The 22,473-nt window shown below is 37.3% G+C and overlaps 1 protein-coding gene and 1 pseudogene across 1 annotated transcript in view; one reads left to right on the forward strand and one right to left on the reverse strand.

Annotated features, from left to right (window-relative positions):
* Window positions 1–22,473, reverse strand: part of LOC101741202 (protein spaetzle 5) — a 39,347-nt gene that overhangs the window by 2,443 nt on the left and 14,431 nt on the right. The window contains exons 3-5 of the mRNA XM_004924733.5: window positions 2,201–2,346; window positions 1,012–1,220; window positions 35–347 (exon numbers count right to left, since the gene is read on the reverse strand). Of these exons, the coding sequence (XP_004924790.1) occupies window positions 35–347; window positions 1,012–1,220; window positions 2,201–2,346 (668 nt within the window). The remainder of the gene's footprint in view (window positions 1–34; window positions 348–1,011; window positions 1,221–2,200; window positions 2,347–22,473) is intronic.
* On the forward strand, window positions 16,026–16,123 carry LOC119630294 (U6 spliceosomal RNA; annotated as a pseudogene).

Here is a 22,473-nt window from a genome sequence, read left to right on the forward strand (position 1 = left end):
AAAATTACTAGAGATATTAACAATAATAGCTTACTTCCACCACTCGTTTGGGTTATACCGCGTCACGGCGCCGGAGGCTTGCCTGAACCACTCATCCGTTTCGTAGTTTGGATAAAAATTTTGACCCTCAAAGAAATTATTGTAGCCGAGGTCCGCGGGTGAGTTCTGTCTGAATATTTTCTTGTTGTAGTCGTCATAGATATTCCCACCGTGGCTCCAGTGAGCGCTCGGAGAATGTCCGTGGAACCCGAACTTCGAGAAATTCGCCGATTGAAACGTGTTTAAGTTGTACGGTGACGGGTCGTTGGAAGTCGGCGGCTGTAGTGGTGTCTTCTGGGAGAATATATCTGTAAGACATTTGTGAGCTTTTGGTTAGAAGAGAATTATGATTGGCATTTGAAATGTAATGACTGCCAAAATTAATTTATATTCAGTGATAGCTATATTTATAGAGAATTATATAGGGTAGATCTTCCAATCATGCGTTTTCCATGAGAGAAAAGGGGATCATAGCGTTTGTACATTAACATAGAAACACTGACCATCGTGTCTGAAGGTGGGTGGCGACATTTCCATTATGATAATATGTACTTATAGGCTAAGGTAAGCATTTGACACCAGTGTGCTTAGTGCGAGATTTTTAACGTTCTCGATAGCGTAAAAGTTAACTCAAATTTGTATGCAGTTGGAACATCGCCCTTAGCGGCAAACGCAAGCAAACGTTCCACATTCGTACAAATTTGAGTTAACTTTTACGCTATCGAGAACGTTAAAAAAAACGCTCTAAGCGCACACACATACATTAAATATCGTAAATGGCGTTTTCTTTGATTCACTTTATTACACTATTTAAACAACAAAAGTCGATGTGCTTACGTATATTCGCTGTGATATACAAAACTGCTGGACCTGGGTAATTCTGTAAAGTTTAGTAGCGATAGCTTTAAAGTCACATCAAATTTCGTCCAGCAATGGCGCTGTTGATAGCTCTACAAGAAATCCGTAACTCACCATGGTTGTATCGGGTGTGAAACTTGGTGTTGTAGTTTTTTGGGTATTCGTTAACTAGGGAGATGTGGTCGACGTGCGGCAACGAGTTAGGTCCGTACTCGTAGGGGTAGTCCGGCTTTTTTGTCGTCGCGAAATCGTCGCGACTCTCGTCCGATAATAACGTCCGGATGTCGTACTGGCCTGCGTCTATTAGCTGTCGGATTATTTTCCTGGGAAATGAAAATGTTGTCACTCAATTTTTTTTTTGTTTACGATATTCGTTTTTTTTATAGATGTGTTTTGTATATTTTGTTTATAGATGTGTTTTATAGATTTATATAGAGACGAATTTTAATGTTTACTCAATTGACGGTGTGAGAGAATTAGGTTTGTATTTCGTAATAAGAAAAAAAGATTTTTTGGGTTAGACGTGTTTTGTTTTTTTTTTTTTTTTCAAACCGAAATTCATTACTGCTTCACGGCAGAAGTAAGCAGGGTCTTGGTGCCTACCCATGCGGACTCACAAGAGGTTCTACCACCAGTAAGTTATTTAATTTTTAAACTACGTATATTATTTTAGCCATTAACATATTCATTAATATCCTCAGTGGGTTACGATTTCGGTCCGGTCGTAGATTCAGCAAAGCGCTGCTCTTGCTAGAGCTAGTGTTAGTACAAGGGCGGATTCAGCTTTGACGCCAGGATGGGGTCAAATAGTCAAATTTATGTATGGTGACAAAATATATAAATAAAATCATTATATTCAATTGGTGGCCCACCTAAGTCCTGGAACCAGCTCAGGGGGTGGTCATGACCCCCATGACCCCCCCCTGGATCCGCCATTGTGTTAGTAAGACCTCCCAAGCTGAACCCCGTGAGCTCACCTACCCGTCCACGCGTAATCAAAATAGACCTTTAAGCTTAACAAATAAGATTACAATCTACTGGTGGTAGGACCTCTTGTGAATCCGCGCGGGTAGGTACCACCACCCCGCCTATTTCTGCCGTAAAGCAGTAATGCGTTTCGGTTTGAAGGGCGGGGCAGCTGTTGTAACTATACTTGAGACCTTAGAACTTATATCTGAAGGTGGGTGGCGCATTTACGTTGTAGATGTCTATGGGCTCCAGTAACCACTTAACACCAGGTGAGCTGTGAGCTCGTCCACCCATTTAAGCAATAAAAAAAAAAGTAGGAATAGAAAAAACATACTCAGGATATGGTTCTGGATGTAAACAGTATGTGAGGCCTGGTTGGGCACAAGGCGGATTCCGCCCGGGGGGCGCAGGCTCGAAGGCGCAGTGTTGTCCGTATGGGCAGCTGTATCCGTCTCCGCCGCGAGCTAAAGTCCATATTAACTGAAAATAAAACAAATACAAATAAAGTTCGATCTTAGACATTTTTAATACCCTGTTATTAGCTTGGTATGTATGTATGTATGTATGTTTGTTTGTTTGAATGTAACGCATTTAGCTCGGTATGCATGTACGTACGTTTCTTTATCTGACCTGTAAAGGAATCTTTGAACGTCGTTTTCAGAGACTTGAGGTTTTCAGAGGTGTGGTGTCGTGGGACACCGGATAGGAACGAACTTCCTTATTATAAAAATATTAATTTTAAGTTCTTTTCGAGGTATAAAGAAAATAAAACTGGAGGTTTCGCAACAACCCACGGTCATTCGGTAACGTGCGAACTTATTGTGGTACACCTCATTCACGGTTGTTTGCATAAGAGTTAGTGTATTGCGCAAACGAACGCTCTGAGATCGTGGTCAATGAATGATAAAAAAATATGTTATTTTTTGTACGTTATTACAAAGTTAAGTCGTACACTGTGTGCATTAATAATTTGGACGTTATTAAAAAGCTAAGTCGTACACTGTGTGCATTACTAATTTGTACGTTATTAAAAAGCTAAGTCGTACACTGTGTGCATTACTAATAAAAATCTTACGTTACGGACGTTTTTTCCCGGTTAGGGTACCCCTCCGCATCGTCCCATAAGGAACTTCATTCCAAAAGATGAAATGAATTGTTAGTTTAGTTTGGTATTTATTTAAGCGAGTTTTTTTTATTTAGTTTTTATGCCATTATATGCAATTTTAGCACTAATGGTAGGGTACCTATATTGGGAGTTTACAAAGCTCCTAGCTACCAAAAGGGCCGTGCGAACAGCTGGCCGAATTATATATTTTTTTTGTTTTGATTCCTTCATCACACTACGCTATGCTTATTGCAGTAATGAGTAGACTCGCGTAAACTCACGTTCCACCTGGAATTAACTGGTCACGGGAGTTTAAGGACATCAAATCTAAGGTGGATATTTCAACTGTAGCCTAATATTACCATTCTCTGATTTAGACTAAAACATATGTTGTTTTTTTGTTGCTTAGAGGGTGGACGAGCGCTCACCGCCCACCTGGTGTTAGGTGGTCACCGAAACCCATAGACATCTCCAACGTAAATGCCGCCACCCACCTTGAGACATGAGTTTTAAGGTTTCAGTATAGTTACAACGGCTGCCCCACCCTTCAAGCCGAGACGCTTACTGCTTCACAGCAGAAACGAGCAGGGTCATGGTACCTACCCATGCGGACTCACAAGAGGTCGTCGTACCACCAATACATAGACAAAATCTTGTTATTTAAATATACGGGTTCGGAGTACGAGCTCACATCTGTTCAAGCAGAGGAGATTTTAACGAATCGACTAAAGGTATTTGTGAGACAGATGATGATTGAGAACCAGACACTACCACTAACGATGAGTTATAGGAATGCTGTGTCTTCACGTACCTAAACTAAAGCCCAATCTCTATGCAACATGATAAGATAAATAGAAAAAGATGTTGCGCCAACCCCACATAATGTGGAATAAAGGTAAGAAGAAAAATGCAAATAAGTGCTTAAAAAAAAGGGAGGTGCCTTATGGACACCCGATTGAAACGGAATTCCTTTTGATATATCTTTTTTTGGGTTTGTATTCAATAATGATTAAATAAAATATAAAGTTTCATTATAAAACAATTAAACGAACCATGAAAAGAGACTAAATGCGAATAAAGCTCGTGTTGCAGATACATTTCTGGAGTAGTAGTGAAAAAATAATGTACTACATTACTACTTTACTTATTACTACTTACTTACTTACTTACTTATGTACTACGATATTTTATTATTTATTATAAATAAATGAAGTATTTTTTCAAATTCACATCGTCAAAACTGAAGCTTTTGTCTATCGCTTCAGCTTGCCGAAGCGATAGACAAAAGCTTCAGTTTCCATAGGTGATCGGGAAGAGCATTAAAAATAGTGTAATTTTGTCATTAAAAAAGGTGTCATTATTATTTTTTCTACACTTTTACGGCCTCGTCCCTCAGCTCGCAAACATAACGTGCGATAAGGAATTCCTTCTAAAAATGACGTAATTACTAGCGATAAGGCATATTGTGAGTCCGGTCCGAAAAGCAGGTCTTAAACACATCTGCCTATTCACGCAATAAGAAAGATTACACACCTTAATCTACATCGTGATGCACAAACTATTCTCATTGTAACTGGCTTGGTGGTGCGGTAGTTGCGCCCAAAACTGTTGCGCCGAGGGTAGTCGCTTCGATTCCCACATCGAGAAAACATTCTTCTGATGAACAGGTCTGTTTGCTCTTTGTTTGAGTGCTTATTAACTATAGGTAAATGTATATATGTAATTGTATATAAATATGTATGTCAGTCTCTGATATCCATAACATAGGGCATCCTAATTTGGGGCCGTCTGGGATTTGTTCCCAGTTATCTATTATGTAAAATTATTTTAAATTTAAGTTACCAATTTTAGTAATTTATTACATTAGAGTCATAGAACATATTATTATTACGAGTGGGTCAAATGTAAACTTTCTATATCGTGGGAATCATTACTTAATTCCGCAGTCAAATCGGATTAGACGTAAGAAACTTTCGTTTACGCATCGTGAATTTATTGTCTCTAGGTCTATGCCGATTGGCGAATAAAAAATCAGTATAATTTGATCTTTAAGTGAGGCCTTTAAGGTTCATTTTGACTTCATTCGATTTTAATGGTAGCCGCGTTAAGTTTGTTCTAATAAGGTTTTTATAACTGTACATGTACACATTAAGGCCGAACCAAGAGATAGATGTCTCAAGTATATTGCATAAGAGTTGTACCATCCTTCAAACTAGAGCGCACGTTTGCTTCGCGTCCGAAATCATATAATACATCCCATTTATACTTAATACTAGCGACCCGCCCTAGGTTCGCTTCGGAAACATTAAATTTTATTATTGATAGGCGAGTCCCGCCATGTAGCCTAAGTTAGTCCTTACATCATCAGCTACCTATTAGTGAAAGTCTCGTCAAAATCGGTCCAGCCGTTCCAGAGATTAGCCGGAACAAACAGACAGACAGACAGACAAAAATTGTAAAAATGTTATTTTGGTGCATTTGGTGCATGCATTCATATGCATGTAGTAAAAAGCGGTTATTTCAATATTACAAACAGACACTCCAATTTTATTTATATGTATAGATTATAAAGCTGATGTGATATTTTTCTGCTGCTGATATTCTTTCAGTGTTAGATAGCCCGTTTACTGAGGAAGGTTATAGGCTATATAACATCACACGAAGACTAATACGAGCGGAACACTAATAGAGAATGATTGGGAATGTCGTCGTGGCCTAAAGGATAAGACGTCCGGTGCATTCGTATATAGAGATGCACCGGTGTTCGAATCCCGCAGGCGGGTACCAATTTTTCTAATGAAATACGTACTTAACAAATGTTCACGATTGATTTCTACGGTGAAGGAATACTATCGTGTAATAACATTGAAACCCGTAAAATTATAATTTGTGTAATTACTGGTGGTAGGACGTCTTATGAGTCCGCACGGGTAGGTACCACCGTCCTGCCTAGATCTTTGTTAAGAAGCGGCTTGGCTCTGCCCCTGGCATTGCTGACGTCCATGAGCGACGGTGACCACTTACCATCAGGTGGACCGTATGCTCGTCTACCTACAAAGGCAATAAAAGAAAAAAAATATGTTTGGTGTCGTGGGACACCGGATAGGAACGAAGTTCCTTATTATAAAAATATTAATTTTAAATTTTATTCGAGGAATAAAGAAAACAAAACTGTAGGTTTTGCAACAGCCGACGGTCATTCGGTAACGTGCGAACTTATCGTGGTACACTTCATTCACGGTTGTTTGCATAAGAGTTAGTGTATTGCGCAAACGAACGCTCATAGATCGTGGTTAAGTCGTACACTGTGTACATTACTAATAAAAGTCTTACGTTACGGACGTCTTTTTTTTTCCCGGTTAGGGTACCCATCCTCATCGTCCCATAAGGAACTTCGTTCCAAAAATCTGCCGTTAAGCAGTAATGCGTTTCGGTTTGAAGGGTGGAGCAGCCGTTGTAAATATACTGAGTCTTTCGTTGCTTATTCTCCGAACAATTCCTTAATTGCCTTTACGTCACATACGGGAAAAGGTGCGGTATTCAGCCACAATATGTGAGTGATAGGTGAGTCGTTGATGTATGTCTGCGCAGCGCCAAGCGACAGAAGTGCTTGACGCTGACGATTATCGACGACATTACAGACATGAGAACTGCACGCAAATAATCTAAATGAAAATCAGATGACGCGATAGCGGTAGCGACGCGTTTGTCAATCACATTATTACTGCTTTAAGCTAATAGTTTCATGAGATGTTTACATACTGATTGACATATATTTAGGCTGTTGGTTATCAAAAGAATATTGTTTTTTTTAATGTTATGATGAAAATCGATAGCCGTTTTAGGAACCGTCACCCTGGATAATCTAATCCTGTACCAAGAACAGTTTCACTTCACATTTATTTGTGGCGGTAATGTTTCGAAACTATGTATTTAGCTTACTAGCGTCTGACGCATACCAAATAGTGCCCTTTTAATGGTATTCCGAACTAGGACATTTTAGATCCGGCGGCTGGCTTAATACGTCAGAGTCGTGTAACTATGGTTACCTTATTAATGAAAATGTCGATTCCTTGCTATTTAAGTTCCCTAAACGGAAAGGAATTGTGTCATACAAAACGTTACTGGGCGAGGATTACTTCTCCATTAAAAAACGATGATAAATATAAAGGAAGGGGTTATGAAATTGAAATTTATTTTACTAACCCACCGAGCTTCTAACCCGGATCTTCTCGCCGGATCTTCTCAGCGGGTCGCGATTACTTTCTGGTGGTAGATACTGCCTTAGCTTTAGCTAGTGTTGGCAAATTCTCTCAGATTGAGCCCGCGAGCTCATCTGCCCGTCCGCGAGAAGATGGAATATGGAAAATGGAATATAAGATGGAATAGCTTCTAGTTACCAGCGAATAGGTAGGGAAAAAAATCATCGTATTACTGAATCGAACGAATGCTTTTTAAGACACCAGGGGAACAGTTATTTGATTATGAAACCTTATTCAAAGTATCGGGTCATGAGCATTGAAACCACATTGAAACCCATACCCATTGCTCAGAAGTTTAAGTAGTTTGTATTGCACACTACCTATTTCTAAGTTAGACTTAAGATTTAGATTAGATTTGGTATAAAAGAAAGTAAGTTAAATTTTTTCCTGGTATAAGCTAAATACCGAATGAACATGATGAATGAATATTATCGTATTTTTTATTAAGAAAATGTTTGGAATGTCGGACAAATTTTTTGAAGCCGTTGTAAATCTAAAGCTTTATAAATAATAATAAAATATGAGATAAGCGTATTCGCATTTAAGAGTAACTTCCGGTATGAAGGAATAACGCCGTGTGACAAAAACTTGTAATAATAATAATAATCCAAAATTTATAATAATATCCGTGTATATTATTTTAAATCGGTAAACTCTGGTGATAAGGTAAAAATCGTAAGCTCACATGGATAGGTGCCCCCTGCCTATCTTTGCCGCCAAGATGTCTTGCGTTTTGAAAGGTGAATATTAAATAATACAATCGATATGTAGATATCGCGAAATTGTCGACGTAGTTCGTGTTATTAACGCCAATGGAACCACTCAACACCAGATGTAACGAAGAATGGTCCTTCGAGCCGTGCCAAAAAAGTTCCATCATAATCCCATCGTTACAACTAACACTTAAACAAATTGCTTGTGATTTTACACAATAAATGTGACATTTCATCACAAGTGCATTAATTCGACTAATTGGGACCGCATCAATAACACAATGCCGTGTCGAATCATTAGTGGAGCAAGGTCGTTTTTGACGAATCCGTCAAACACAATACGCATTGTCGCTCAGGCACTCCTGAGGACAACACGCTGCATTATAACACAATGACGTCTAATTTGACACATTAGATTGTGTCATGATCTCGGAAGAAGACACGGCCTAGACCCAGATAAACACAAACACATTTCATCTCAAGCATAGTTTGTATAAATAAATAAAATTTCTCTTTAATTTTTTTTCCATTTGCAACTATACTAATTGCTAAGACCCTCCAACCAATAATTTTTGCTGGTGGTAGGACCTCTTTTGAGTCCGCACGGGTAGGTACCAGCACCCCGCCTATTTCTGCCGTGAAGCAGTTATGCGTTTCGGTTTGAAGTGTGGGGCAGCCGTTGTAACTATACTGAGATCTTAGAATTTATATCTCGACGTGGGTACCGCATTTGCGTTGTGGATGTCTATGGGCTCCAGTAACCACTTAACACATCTAAGCAATAAAAAAAAGTGTCAGTCGGGGATTGAGCATGCTGGTATAATAGAGAACGCCACGCTCCGGTGAATCTCTTGGTTATCTTTTTCCACATCCACGGGAAACGATGGGATAGTGTTATGCTAGGTTAACATGTTGCTGGTGAGACTATGATAACATTACCATGCGGAGCCAAAGTCTCTATAAGAACATATGTTATATATGGATGTATGGACTTATGATTAACTTTGTATTTTTTTCAATGTCTCGTTTGGTGAATCTTTATTGTCAATTCAACATTCGTGTAAATAATATTGTAAACTGAAGCATTAAAAAAGATATTGTGGGATACAGATACCAATGCCGTCTTTACGCGTAATTCACAATCTTCAGTGTTGCAATAGATTCTTTCTTTGAACAGCAGAGAACTGAAGCAGAAAAATTGATTTTTTTATTTAAAAACGTGTGTTTTTACCACTAGTTTAAACCTCATTTTAACTACAAAAAAGTCTCGTTTGCTTCCGATCATAAAGCTATAAAAATCTTTTTCTCTTACTGTATTATCGTTATAATAAATGTAATAGCTAACTTCCTTACAAAATTCTTTACCCTTCATACAGAGTATGTTACGATATGCCGTAACAATATCGTAAGAAACGCAGTTTTACAACTTCCGATTTTTTGCCGACACTAAGATTACAATCGAGATGTAACATAGTTTCTTATACATCGATGTGAATGAAATCGTTATTAGGGCTCGCTGTTTATATTAAAGTAACAACTAAACACACGTAATCATCATAAATTCAACATGTTCAAAAAATTATAAAAATTTAGAATAAAAGAACGAAATGTATCCGTTAGTAGAATTAGTAAAATATGTGTGAATCTCAATCGGTATGTGTAAACACATAAAAAAATTTTGGTATTATAATATAATTTATTTAATTTTATGCTAGCGATGGCAAACGGTCGCAAAATAACACACAAAAGAGAGGAATTACGAATACTAAAAGGCAATTTTACAATATATCAGCAGGTTACAGAAAACAAACAAAAAACTTAAATATTGTCTGAGGAAATGGTTTGAGATAATCTCTTCAAAGCATTCTATCATACTTTTATTATATATGTTTATTATAGACTAGATGATTTTTACATAAAAAATTAAAGCTTTTTTGATCGCGCGCCGATAATGGCTATTCTTCTCTAAGAACATGTTTTCGTTATTCTTATGATATTGTGTTGTTTTTAAATTTACTCCCCAATAGTAATATGTTTTAATAATAAGCGTACCTCGAGATATTAACATATGCTTTTTACCCGCTGAGTAATTTTGAAAGCAACCGCTTTGTTTATTATATTAAATAATCGACCTAGAAAATGAGTATATTTAAATGCTACAATATATTTAAGAGCATTTCAAAGCTATCACTAAAACCCTAGTTTGTGGTCGGAATTTTCGTAAAATGAAAACCCTTGTTATGCAGCATATCGTCGGTGTCAAACCAAAATCTGCTATGTGCAAAAACAGTTCAGTCCGGTTTGAGCCCCGTGAGCTCGCCTACACACGTTAGGGCGAAGCTGAAATAGCCTCTCAAGGCTAGCAGCATAGGTAGGAAAAAAAGAAGAAGCAAAAACTCTATTTTGAATTAACGAGTAAAAACATTTTCGTATAAAATTTTAAATGAAGGTGAATTATGAAGAACTATATCAAATGAAAGCTATAGATAAATATTAAAGCCATAGACACATAACAGTTTTTTTAATACGGTAGATAGGGCTGTGAACTATACGAAAAAGTCAAAAAGTCAAAATCTCAAATTGTGCACATAGAAGATTTTGGTTTCACAACGACGATATATAGGATTATAGATACGCTACATAGATACAAATGACAATAACAGATGATATCTAGTGGCGTCAGTATTAGTTGCTTATGTAACATTGAACGCAACATGAAGAAGCTAAGCGCTGCAGCTATTACTCTAGATACCTATTTATTGTTGGTTCTAAATGTCGTTGAGAAATCATCAAGACCGGAATTGAGATTTGAATTTAGTTCAGACGTATTTTAACAGGATTTACTTAGCTATATACATTTTAAAACCGTGCACTGATCTGTTTTTTTTTATTACCCTTGTAGGCAGACGAGCACACGGCCCACCTAATGGTGAGTGGTTACCGTCGCCCATGGACTTCAGCAATGCCAGGGGCAGAGCCAAGCCGCTGCCTACCGCTTTTTTATTGCTTGGGCGTACGAGCTGACGTTCCACTTGATGTTAAGTGATTACTGGACCCGAAGGAAATTAACAACGTAAATGTTATATTATGTTATGTTATATTACCAATATTGAGACATGAACCCTAAGCCTCAGTTTTATTTATACAATGGCTGCTTAATTCGTACCGTAGGAAATGAGAGCACATTAATTCTTCGCGTCAAAATTTTCCGTCGCGGTGCGGACTTTACGAAACGCCAGATAATCAATGTAAGTGTGGAGTTATATCGTGACTAATAATAGAAAGTTTAGCAATAAACTTCGTCGAATAGTGAACTTGACAAGTTTCTTGGAAGTAAACGAAGGCCAATCGAAATCGGGTTGACTAAATCTCAAGTTACATTGTAAATCTCTATCTCACATCGATTTGCGGTTTGTAACTACAATTAAAGTTCAAATCGATATTACCGATGCTCAGCTGCTTTGTAAAAATATTTAAAGTCCACCAGTAAATATCGATCAGTTAAGCAGGGTGAGTGAGCTCATCTGTACATACTATGCTAAAATATTCATATTTCAGTGAAAAAGCTTCAACAAAATTCATACAGTTTTTAAATCATCGATGCATTATAAACGGGTATCATTAATAATGAATGTAACGTTATGCTTTGAATACGAGGACCTACTTTTGAGGAGATCAATCCTCGTTTAGTTTACGTAACTATACAAGGACTCGTTAAGTATTCCAGTGTTGTTGAAGATGTTATCTCATCGATTTCACTCGCTGTTTCTGCTTTTTATAGTTTATGGGAAGCTTTCTAAGCAACATTTCTTGATTCTTTAATGTGTTTTTTTTTCCTCGATTCTGCACTAGTCAAAATAAATAGAATGTATCAATTGTTAGGCTTGATGCTAAAAACCTTTTCCTTATAAATAAACAAAGAAATTTTCGTTTTCAACACAAAATTTCATACAAAAAATATTATTATAATAATAATTTATTTCGGGAGATTGAACGAAAATTATTGTTATTCTTCGTCGTTACTTTATTCATTTCTGAAAAATTATAATGATTGGAAAATAAAAAAAGTTATCGTCTTAAAACTGGAAGATTATTTTTAGTTTTCTTTTGGATCGTTCTGAACAATTTTTAACGATATACTGAATACACGGAACAGATAAAATCAACTTGATTTTTATCATAGTTTGGTCCCTCAAATCCTTGAAATAAGAACGACAGAATCGGCTGGATCGTTTTCTTTACACTGAAACCAGTACATCTGCTTAAATAACAGGCACTGTGTAAAACAGGAAGCCATTTGTTGCACGATTAAACTTACAAACAAAAAAATGAATGCTACGAATCTAAAATTTGCTTCTAGAAAACGTACAAACTGTCGGGTATTCTATTCTTTCCCTGGCGAGAAGTTGTCAGGCATAACAGATTTTTCTCCTACCTATTCACTGGTAGCCTAAAAGGCTATTCCAAGAACCTAACATCCAGTGTGTTATGTGAGCTCACGGGCTCAACCTGAGAGAATTTGCCAACACTGGCCCTAGAAAGAGCACCACTGCATATCTGGATACTGGATGCCACTGGATCGAAATGAACCCCCCGAGAAGATCCGGCGAGAAATTCAGTAGGAAAATTATGGCGGAAAGCTCGAGTAAGTCCTTTAAGGTAGGGCATTTTTCCTTTTGTAATATTAGTTGGTCTTTCCCCTTTAGTTATTTTCAAGTTTACAGCTTAGCAGCGAATTAATTTGGTTAGTTTTTCCAGCTTCCCTTTTTAAATCTCAATTTGCTTATCACACTTACATTGCTATGTGCATTAGTAGTGTATTTTTATGATAGAGAGTTTATGTTAAGAACAGTATACATTTAGTACTGCATAAATTCAGTTTAAGCTTATACGATTCGATGACATACTTCACCTTAATGAAAGTATATATTCCGTTTCTTTTTTTTTTCCTACCTAAGCTGAGAGCCTTGAGAGGCTATATCAGCGTCGCCTTAACTAGTAGGTGAGCTCACGGGGCTCAAACCTGATGACGTTGCTAACACGAGCCCTAGCAAGAGCCGTGCTTTGCACAGTCTACCAGCGGATCGGAAACGCGACCCACTAAGAAGATCCGGCGAGAAACTCAGTGGGTTGTGTCTGAGGGTTAATTTAGGACGATGAGCGATGCTTGAGGTGCCTAGGAGCACCGTTACTGGATCGGGAGGATCCGAAATGACGTGTTTGGGGCGACGTCGACTGCTTTCCATTCTGTCCGCAGGATCGGGTATGTAGTTACCGGCGGCCACGATGAGAGGGTTCTCGTGTCGTGCCGCTTTATCGAAGTGGATATTCCAATATCAACTAAGCTTCGAATTACGCGACACGTGAAAAATACTTCCGAATGCAAACTGGTTCAATCAATCGTGTAGTAATTATTCCGGCACCGCCCGTGGCTCGTGCAAAAATAATGACAATCTAACCACGCCTTGTCGCGCGAAGTATCGTGACACGCTATTAATATATATAACTCAAACAAAGCGAAAGTTCGCGACAGGCTCAAGGATACTCACGAACAATAACGCTTCCGACTCGACTCTGTATCTACAGAGTGTTTTGATTATAAACGTTTCAGTAATAACAGAATATCGCGTAAGTTGTTCTCATGGTAGTTTATTGGATGACAGTACCGTTTTTTTACCGTTTCTCACAGTAAATTTATATTTTATCAAAAAAAATTATGGTACTAATAACAAAGATATGTTAAAAAATACAAAAATAATTTCAAATGTCTTCAAAGAAATAATAATGGGCAGTTAAAATTGTTTCAAATAAAATGTAAAAACAATTATAAAATTTCATTGTGGAATTTAAAAAATAATAATAATATTCAATAATATTAAAAAAAACCTAAAAAATAAAATAAAATAAAAATTACTTTGTAAACATAAAAAAATAAAACTCGGATGCGGAAATTCACAAACTTTTTTTGATTATTCCGCCATGACATATTCATATATAGTAAAAACAATTGTTGATAGAAACGCAAATTAATTAAGTATACGTGACCTTCGTAACAAATTGACGGTTCCTTGTTATTTATTGACAGCCTTTGTTTATTGGCGACAAGAATGAATATACTATATATCTATTTTTTTTTATCTTATTAACATATAGCTACTTGGGCGTCGATGACTGTGCAAAAACATTAATAATTATTAATCTATTTGAAATCTAAATTAGTTTTGTGTTGTACATGATTTTTTTAGATTCTATTGTAATAATAGCTGTTAGGAGATTTGACAAAATAAATGTTAGTACTCGTAAATTTTAAGTCTAAATATTTGAAATTTAAATCGGCGTAGTCTTAAGGATACAACTCCAGGGATACTTACTTACTTGTTCCAAGTAATGCGACTATTCCAGTGTTAGGCGTTCCGCAGAGAGGTATGATTTTTTTCTGAGGGAGCATGTAATTTTTCCTTATCTATTTGCTGATACACGCGGATGGGGGTATATAAGTATGGAGTATGGATTACCATAATACTCCGACACGTTTGTCGCTTGCGTCGTCATTAACAATTTTAAACTGTTTTTATAATTTCCTGTTGGATGAACAGGAAACTCAAATTGAGCAACGCCAATAAATAATACGAGATTAAATAAAGTAAAATTAAACTTAACAAAATAATTCACGTAATGTGACTGTAAAAAAAACTACCTATATCGTTTTTTTTTTTCAAATTCAATTTTTTTTTTATTGCTTAGATAGTTGAACGAGCTCACAGCCCACCTGGTGTTAAGTGGTTACTGGAGCCCATAGACATCTACAACGTAAATGCGCCACCCACCTTGAGATATAAGTTGTAAGGTCTCAGTATAGTTACAACGGCTGCCCCACCCTTCAAACCGAAGCGCATTACTGCTTCACGGCAGAAATAGGCAGGGCGGTGGTACCTATCCGCGCGGACTCACAAGTGGTCCTACCACCAGTAATTACGCAAATTATAATTTTGCGGGTTTCACTTTTATTACACGATGTTATTCCTTCACCGTGGAAGTCAATCGTCAACATTTGTTGAGTACGTATTTCATTAGAAAAATAGGTAACCCGCCTGCAGGATTCGAACACCGGTGCATCGTTTCAACACGAATGCTCCGGACGTCTTATCTTTTAGGCCACGACGACTTCAAAATTAAATTACACTTATTGAATATTTTCACATGTAGATTTGCAATTCAATTTTTTTCGTACCATAAATAATTCACTTCTATATCATTTTAACGGTTCCACATGGGTTTGTCTACTCATAAGCGAAAAACATATATCTATCTTACTCGTAAGAAAATGTAAAAACCTAACATAAAATATTAACAGCATTTGATGTTTTCTTAAACATACAGCACTTGTTTGTGTGGTTGAATGTGCAGCCTCGCTCTAGTTGCATTTATTTAGTGGACAATAGATCGTTGTTTATTTAATAAAAATATTTATGCAGCCCAAGACAGTCGCGCCATTGTAGGGTAACCACCATTCATACACATATACAATAAGGATAACTTCTAAGCAGGAATAGGAATTTTAATCATTCTAGGACAATGTGGTAGGTTGTTTTTTGAATATAGGAAAAAAATGCGTTTTTGATGGTGCTTGAAATCAGTTTAAATTGAATACGTTGATGGTTAGGGAGCTGATGTTAAGTGGCCAGCGAAGCCTCTAGAAGATGATTCTTGAGATATAAAGTTGCAGACTCATTGGCATTGCGTGTAGGTATTGGTGATGTATTATTATATTTACAAATTAGTAGTCACTATCTTAATGATTATTAAAATTGAACGCCTAAAATGGGCAGGATGGGGAGGTAGATACATAGTAAAAATGGCAGAGATTTGAAAGCTGAAACAATTACTATACGGTAAACTGACTGACCGCAGAAGTCGCGGCAGACCCAAACTCAGATGACTGGTTGACGTTCAGCTGGACTTCAAAAGAATTGTTATTGAATACTGGAAAAAGAAACCACGAATAGAGGGAATCTGGAGAAACATACTGGACCAGTCTAAGGCTCACCTTGGGCTGTAAAGCCTGTAACGATGTCTGTACTTGCTTCGGTAAGACTGGAATTGGAACGATACAGAGAAGATTAGCATGGACCCTACGCTAATATGACACGAAAAATCGTGAAGCGTTATACATTTTTAGCCCATAGAGTAGCTCGTCGAATCTTAGCGGCTCGCGATTCCGATCCGGCAGTAGATTCTGCGAAGCACTGCTCATACTATGGCTGGTGTTAGCCACTTTTCTCAGGTTGAGTACGTGAGCTCACCTACCGGTAAGGAACAAAGCTGGAATAGCCCTTTAGTGATAAGGCAGGAAAAAAAACTATGATGAAGATACCGTTTTACCCGCTAATAGCTAATCGATTTGTTGATTAGTCATTTGTTAACACGTACTAAATTTAGTTTACTCCTTAATTTGTTTAACGGAGATAAAAACAAAGAAAAATTTGGCCACTTTACATTCAACGTACGTGTTTATTCATGCGTGTTTAACTAAATTTCAAAAAGGTGAAATTGCCACAACAGCGTCGCGTTGGCTCGTTGCAAAATATCCTCTGTGACACCCATTGTGTTGTTTGTGGGTTTTTATTTAACATTAGACATTTCATTTACGCAATGAAAGCGTTAGTTGCATTTTTTTTCTCTATGCGCTTATTGTTATATGAAGTGCAAGTCATGTAGAGAATTATCGATGAGATATAAAAGTAAAAGAACCTTATTATAAACGAGTCAGGCCAAAATTTTACTCATGGTAGGACATTTTCTGAGTCCACACTTGTAGGTACCACCACCCTGATTATTTCTGCCGTGAACCAGTAATGTGTTTGGCGGGTGGGGCAGCTGTTGTACTGTTCAAACTGAGACCATAGAACTCTAGTTTTAAGGTGGGTGGCGGCATTTACATTCTAAATATCTATGCGCCCGGAATCGAAATCTAAGCAATAAAAAAATTGGTTATTGAGTGGTAGTGACTATGACACTAACCACCAGTGAGGCATGCGTACTTGTCCGCCTTCAAAGGTAATAAAAAAAGTATTACGAAATAATTAGCAAACCAAATTATTTTTTTAAGTCATAAAAAAATCGTGTGCCTCGCCTAATTAATTCTTGATAGGAAACACCCGTATCGACGATTTGAATCTGAATACATGTCTTAATTGTAATTACATATACAATTCCTTATCTGATCTTATGTCCGTTTGATTGTGGACTGCTGGTCAGCTCTAGGAAATCCGTTTGTTGGGATTCATGATTTATTGTTTGAATTATTGTATCACCTAATTAACTGACGAGAGGTTTCGTAAAGGTATGAGTTTTATTTGTAAAAAATTGTGATCGTTTTCGGCGGATTTTATAACGAAAACAGTTAAATAAAAATTAGCATTAGAGATAATAAACAAAAAAAAAAAAATATTAGACTGTAAAAAGATAATCCTCGAACGTTTTAATTAATATCAGAAACCTGTCGAACATTGTCGGTGGCAGGGGACAGGTTTAGGCGAAAATGACCCAATCAATTACGGCAACACAAATAAGCGGAAACATTTTTTTGGGAATTTCTAACCTAAAATAAAATTAGATGTCCAAATTCAAAACAAAATAAACTAAAAATTCATCAATAATAATTTGTGTGGGTTGAATCCCTCTTGTCCGACTGCATCCGATACGGAATGTTAAATGACAATGACCTTGAGGTGCGCTTTCTTCACATGTGAGTTAGCACACCGCGCACCGCCGCGACCGCCACCGCATCGCATGATGCAACAGAACGAGCTCACAACATAAAGGTATCACTTGCCGAGATCAGTTTTGACATTTTATTTTACGATGCGATACAGTTTAGATTATTTATTGTGTTCCAAATATAATAGTTAGTGGACATTTTTGGTTTTGGCTTGGATGTTTTTTTTAATGATTGAATCATTACTGGTTGCCCCGAGGCCTTTCCAGTTTCACCAGGACAGGTGGGCGAGCGAAGGCTTGGCCAAGAGGAGTGGGTTTTGCTAACAGCTGCCTAAGCGCCTCCGAAGGAGACCTTACAACTCAAAAGCAGCTATTTCGCGAATGAATCTACTACCGGATCGCAATCGCGACCCGCTGAGAAGATCCGGCGAGAAACTCAGTGAGCTGATGTATGGATTAGGTTGTACAGCGAACTCTTTGTCGAGTTCGACAAGCACGGTTTCCGGGGTCGCTAAGCTTGCTATTAGTATTAGAGCTGAAGGCGTTTAAGGCAAAGGTTATAGGATTTGAGGGATAAAGACGTGTCTAGGGTGTCGACGGTGACTACAGATTATTGAAAGCTGTTATCGGAATACAGGGACAATTGCCGTCACTCAAGGAATCAACGAGGCACTCTACCTTTTTCATGATGTTTGTAGGCAGATAAGCATATAAACCACATGATGGTGGGTGGTTAGCGTAGTTTATGAGTATCAGCAATTCAAGTGACATAGCCAAGCCGCTACCTACCGATCATGTGATATCATACCTACCTTTGAAATCGGAATGCACGATCGATTTTTGTCGGGACAGTACGCACAGCAAAATGATTATACAAAAACAAAAGTAGTAAGCGGCGTGTAATATTTATTTTAATTACACATGCGAAGTCAGGCCTGTATTTTGCTTAAAAAAATAAAGATTGTGAATCGCAATACAGGCTACGTTTTATATTTAATGTTCTCCTTCTACGATATTTTATTTTTATTGCTTAGAGGGGTGGACGAGCTCACAGCCCACCTGGTGTTAAGTGGGTGCTGGAGCCCATAGACATCTACAACGTAAGTGCGCCACCCACCTTCAGATATAAGTTCTAAGAAATTTCCAAACTTTTTAATAGTTGACGAAAACAATTCGTATAGTTTCAATTCGACATAATTTGAGGTTCTTGTTAAATCTGATCATAGTTTCGCATTCATAAAGCCGGCAAGATTTGCTTCACTAAAAAGTGCGAAGATAATTAAGCAATTTATGTGATAACGACAATGACTCGATGTTTATGACTTAATACACTAAATAGATTAAAAACTTCATGCTGTATAATTTACTAATCAAACCCGGCCCGCTTTATTGGCCGATCTTTGATGTGACTTTAATCCGATCGTCATAAAACTAGAGAATTTATTTATTTATATATAGTTATATTATATAATGCGGTGGACCGACCAAATTAAAACTGCAGTGGGAGGTCCCCTAAATGAGTGCAGTAGAATGGCCTCGAGCAGGGAGAGATGGCGCGACATCGTGAGACGCATCAAGTCTGCCCCTTCCAACACTACATGACGATCACGACCACTCTGTCAAGAGTGACACGACTGAGAAGAAGAAGAATATTATATAATTGGAAGAATCTGAAGATTTCACGAAAATTTCACAGAATTCGGTCCAAGTGTTTCAGAATCTATAAAGAACTTACGTATGTCCATAATAGGCTTTAAACATACATAATATATAATAATATACACTAGTGGTCCCGCTGTAGTCGAAATCCGACTATAATTAATTAAAATTATAAGTTTGAACATTATTGAGGTTCTATTGTCAAAGAGACAAAGACTATTATATTTCTATAATCACAGATTTCGCCAAGACTACACTATACAAATAAAATTAAAATATTAAGTAACTTATTCTCAATTTGACCAGAGACTCTAAACAATAACAAAAGTTTGACAGTAATCAAATAGTATGTAAGAGTATATGCGAGTGTGTCAAATACATGGTAGAGTGTGTGATGTCTTTTTTATTAATTTAATGTATCAATAATTAATAATTTAAAAAAAAAAGATTAGCATTGTGCAATTCTTCTCTATATTCTCTATAAGTGTGGAAAATTTCATACTCCTCCGTCCGTGGAACTTTCGTAAAAAGGGATACAAAGTTTTTGCTTCACGTATTAATATATACCTAGATAATATAGGATAAAATCGCGTGCTATTTAATTAAAAAAGTTTGAGTACCGCCGCTCAAGAACGTTTTGTACTTGAAATTTGTGTCTAAAGCCTTCGAGTGTTGTCACATCGCTTTCATTTTTTTACTTAATTAAAAAAAATATGTCCGACAGAAACAGATATGTTTTTATGTGCATTTAATGGTGTCGGCGCCGAATTTATGCTGATAGCTTAAGTTAATCAATCAGTCTGCATAAGCGAATACTTGATTAGGCTCTATCCTACATTCATACCGCCCAAATGCTTACTTGCCGTTCGAAAAGCGCTCTTATTTGCTGAGACACATGGAATATGAAATCTGAAAATAGAGTTTCATCAGTATTGCCATAAATTAAAGTTTTACGTAACTGGGATATGATTTTTGAAAAGTAGCCTTGGGTCGTGTTGCAATGTTTAAAATTGCACATTTAATATTGGAGTATGCGGTTTTTCATCGTTGCCTCTTTAGTATTTTTTTTGACAACGTTATCACCATTTTTTGTAGAATTATTTTAGAATTTAAATTATTTTGTTTATTACTATATTATACTTTTTTTTTAATTTTAATCAATAACCGAAGACTTCTTGGTCTTGGTCACTAATTGCTTAAATTTAGTTAGGCCGTGAGCCAAGTGAGCATTTGCAAAAAAGAAATGGTCTTGAAAAAGCCTAAACGATGCCGAACTTTTAATACTAACACAGAAAGCTATTTCGTTTTCATGAGGTAAAAGAATGGTGGTGCTATTTAAATTAAAGGCTTAAATCAGCAGATCATCATGGTGGTAGGACCTCTTGTGAGTCCGCACGGGTAGTTACCACCACCCCGCCTATTTCTGCCGTGAAGCAGTAATGCGTTTCGGTTTGAAGGGTGGGGTAGTCGTTGTAACTATGCTTGAGACCTTAGAGCTTATATCTCAATGTGGTTGACGCATTTACGTTGTAGATGTCTATGGGCTCCAGCAACCACTTAACACCAGGTGAGCTGTGAGCTCGTCCATCTAAGCTATAAAAAAAAAAAAAATTTAAGTACTTTAAAAACTAAAAAAAACACTTAAAGAGCAAACTGAACTAACAATTAAATTCCACTTTTTATCCTGTTGATACTGATATAAAGCGAAGCTATAACATTGTAATCATCGACCTTTATTCGTGTGTAAATTTTAAAGCTAATATGACATCTTAAATTCGGTGAAAATGATGCTCAAAGATTCCATTGTACAGAAACATACATACACACCAAGCTTCCCAAAGCATATATAAATTAATTTCAATTAAAACAGCAGCCCAGCAATGTAAACACGTCTTGGTCGTTAAATTACTAAATCACAATTGTGACGAGAGCTTCGTAATGTAACATCACAATATAATAATATAAATACATACATTGCAAGCGGCCATATAGCCAGATGGCGAGACTGTGACGATCAAGATAAGTAAATAATCGTACGGATGTCATAAAATGCTTTCATATTCTCTCGAGGTCACCCGAAGCCTTATATTAAATGACAATTTGAGGAACCGCAGTTAAACAAACATTTATCAACGATCAGTTAAGGTCTAACCCGACTTAAACGTATTCGATATTTTATTCTATATTGAATTACGAGTTCAATGGTATTTGTAGTTATTGTGGTGCTTCTTTTAACACGTTGACTGTCATGTAGGTCACCGGTGCCCTATGTGGCGCACTGAAGTAATTATTTAGATTTCTCTTCTTTTTTTCTACCTATGCTGATAGCCTTGAGATGCTATTTCAGCTTCACCCTAACGTGTGTAGGTGAGCTCACGGGGCTCAAACCGGAGTGTTGCTAACACTGACCCTAGCAAGAGCAGTGCTTCGCAGAATCTACCACCGGATCGAAAACGCGACCCACTGAGAAGATCCGGCGAGAAACTCGGTGGGCTGTGTCTATGGGTTAATTCGCTCGTCGAGCCCTTCGTCGCAAGCGATGGATTCGACGAGGACGGTGACCGGCCTCTTTTCGATCTTCCTACTAAGGCATCGGGATATCTAGTGGACTCCGGAAAATACGAATCCGAAGATACCGAGAATTAATTAATTTCTAAGAGACATAAACACTAAAATACACATTAACAAACAAAAGAGGGAAAAGTTAGGCAATCCAGGCGTTTATTAACAGAAATCGAAATAATTACTTCAGTGAGCCTTGTAGGACACCAGTGACTTATGGCAGTTAAAGGGTTAATTATTTCCACGTAGTCCGTCACTAGAATAGAGTTCGGCGTCAATCACGGCGAGATAATTTTTGACACATATCTCGAGACTTTAATGAAGTACCTACTTTGCATGAGGCTTAACGAGGGCTGCGTTACCTGGCTGAGCCTTTGCTCGCCCACCTATCCTGGTGAAACTGGAAAGTCTTTCGGGTCACCAGGAATACTTCCTTCATAAAAAAGAGGGCTGCGAATTTTCTTCAAACGAAAGTTCAAAAAAGGCCTTAGTCATAGACAATGGTTTGGCTTTACGTATGCTTACGCTTTACATATTAACTGTCAGATCAAGCCGTCGGATTTTCTACGTTCGGTTGCTGCAATAA

This window comes from Bombyx mori, chromosome 22, assembly GCF_030269925.1.
Source record: "Bombyx mori chromosome 22, ASM3026992v2".
Taxonomy (NCBI): domain Eukaryota; kingdom Metazoa; phylum Arthropoda; class Insecta; order Lepidoptera; family Bombycidae; genus Bombyx; species Bombyx mori.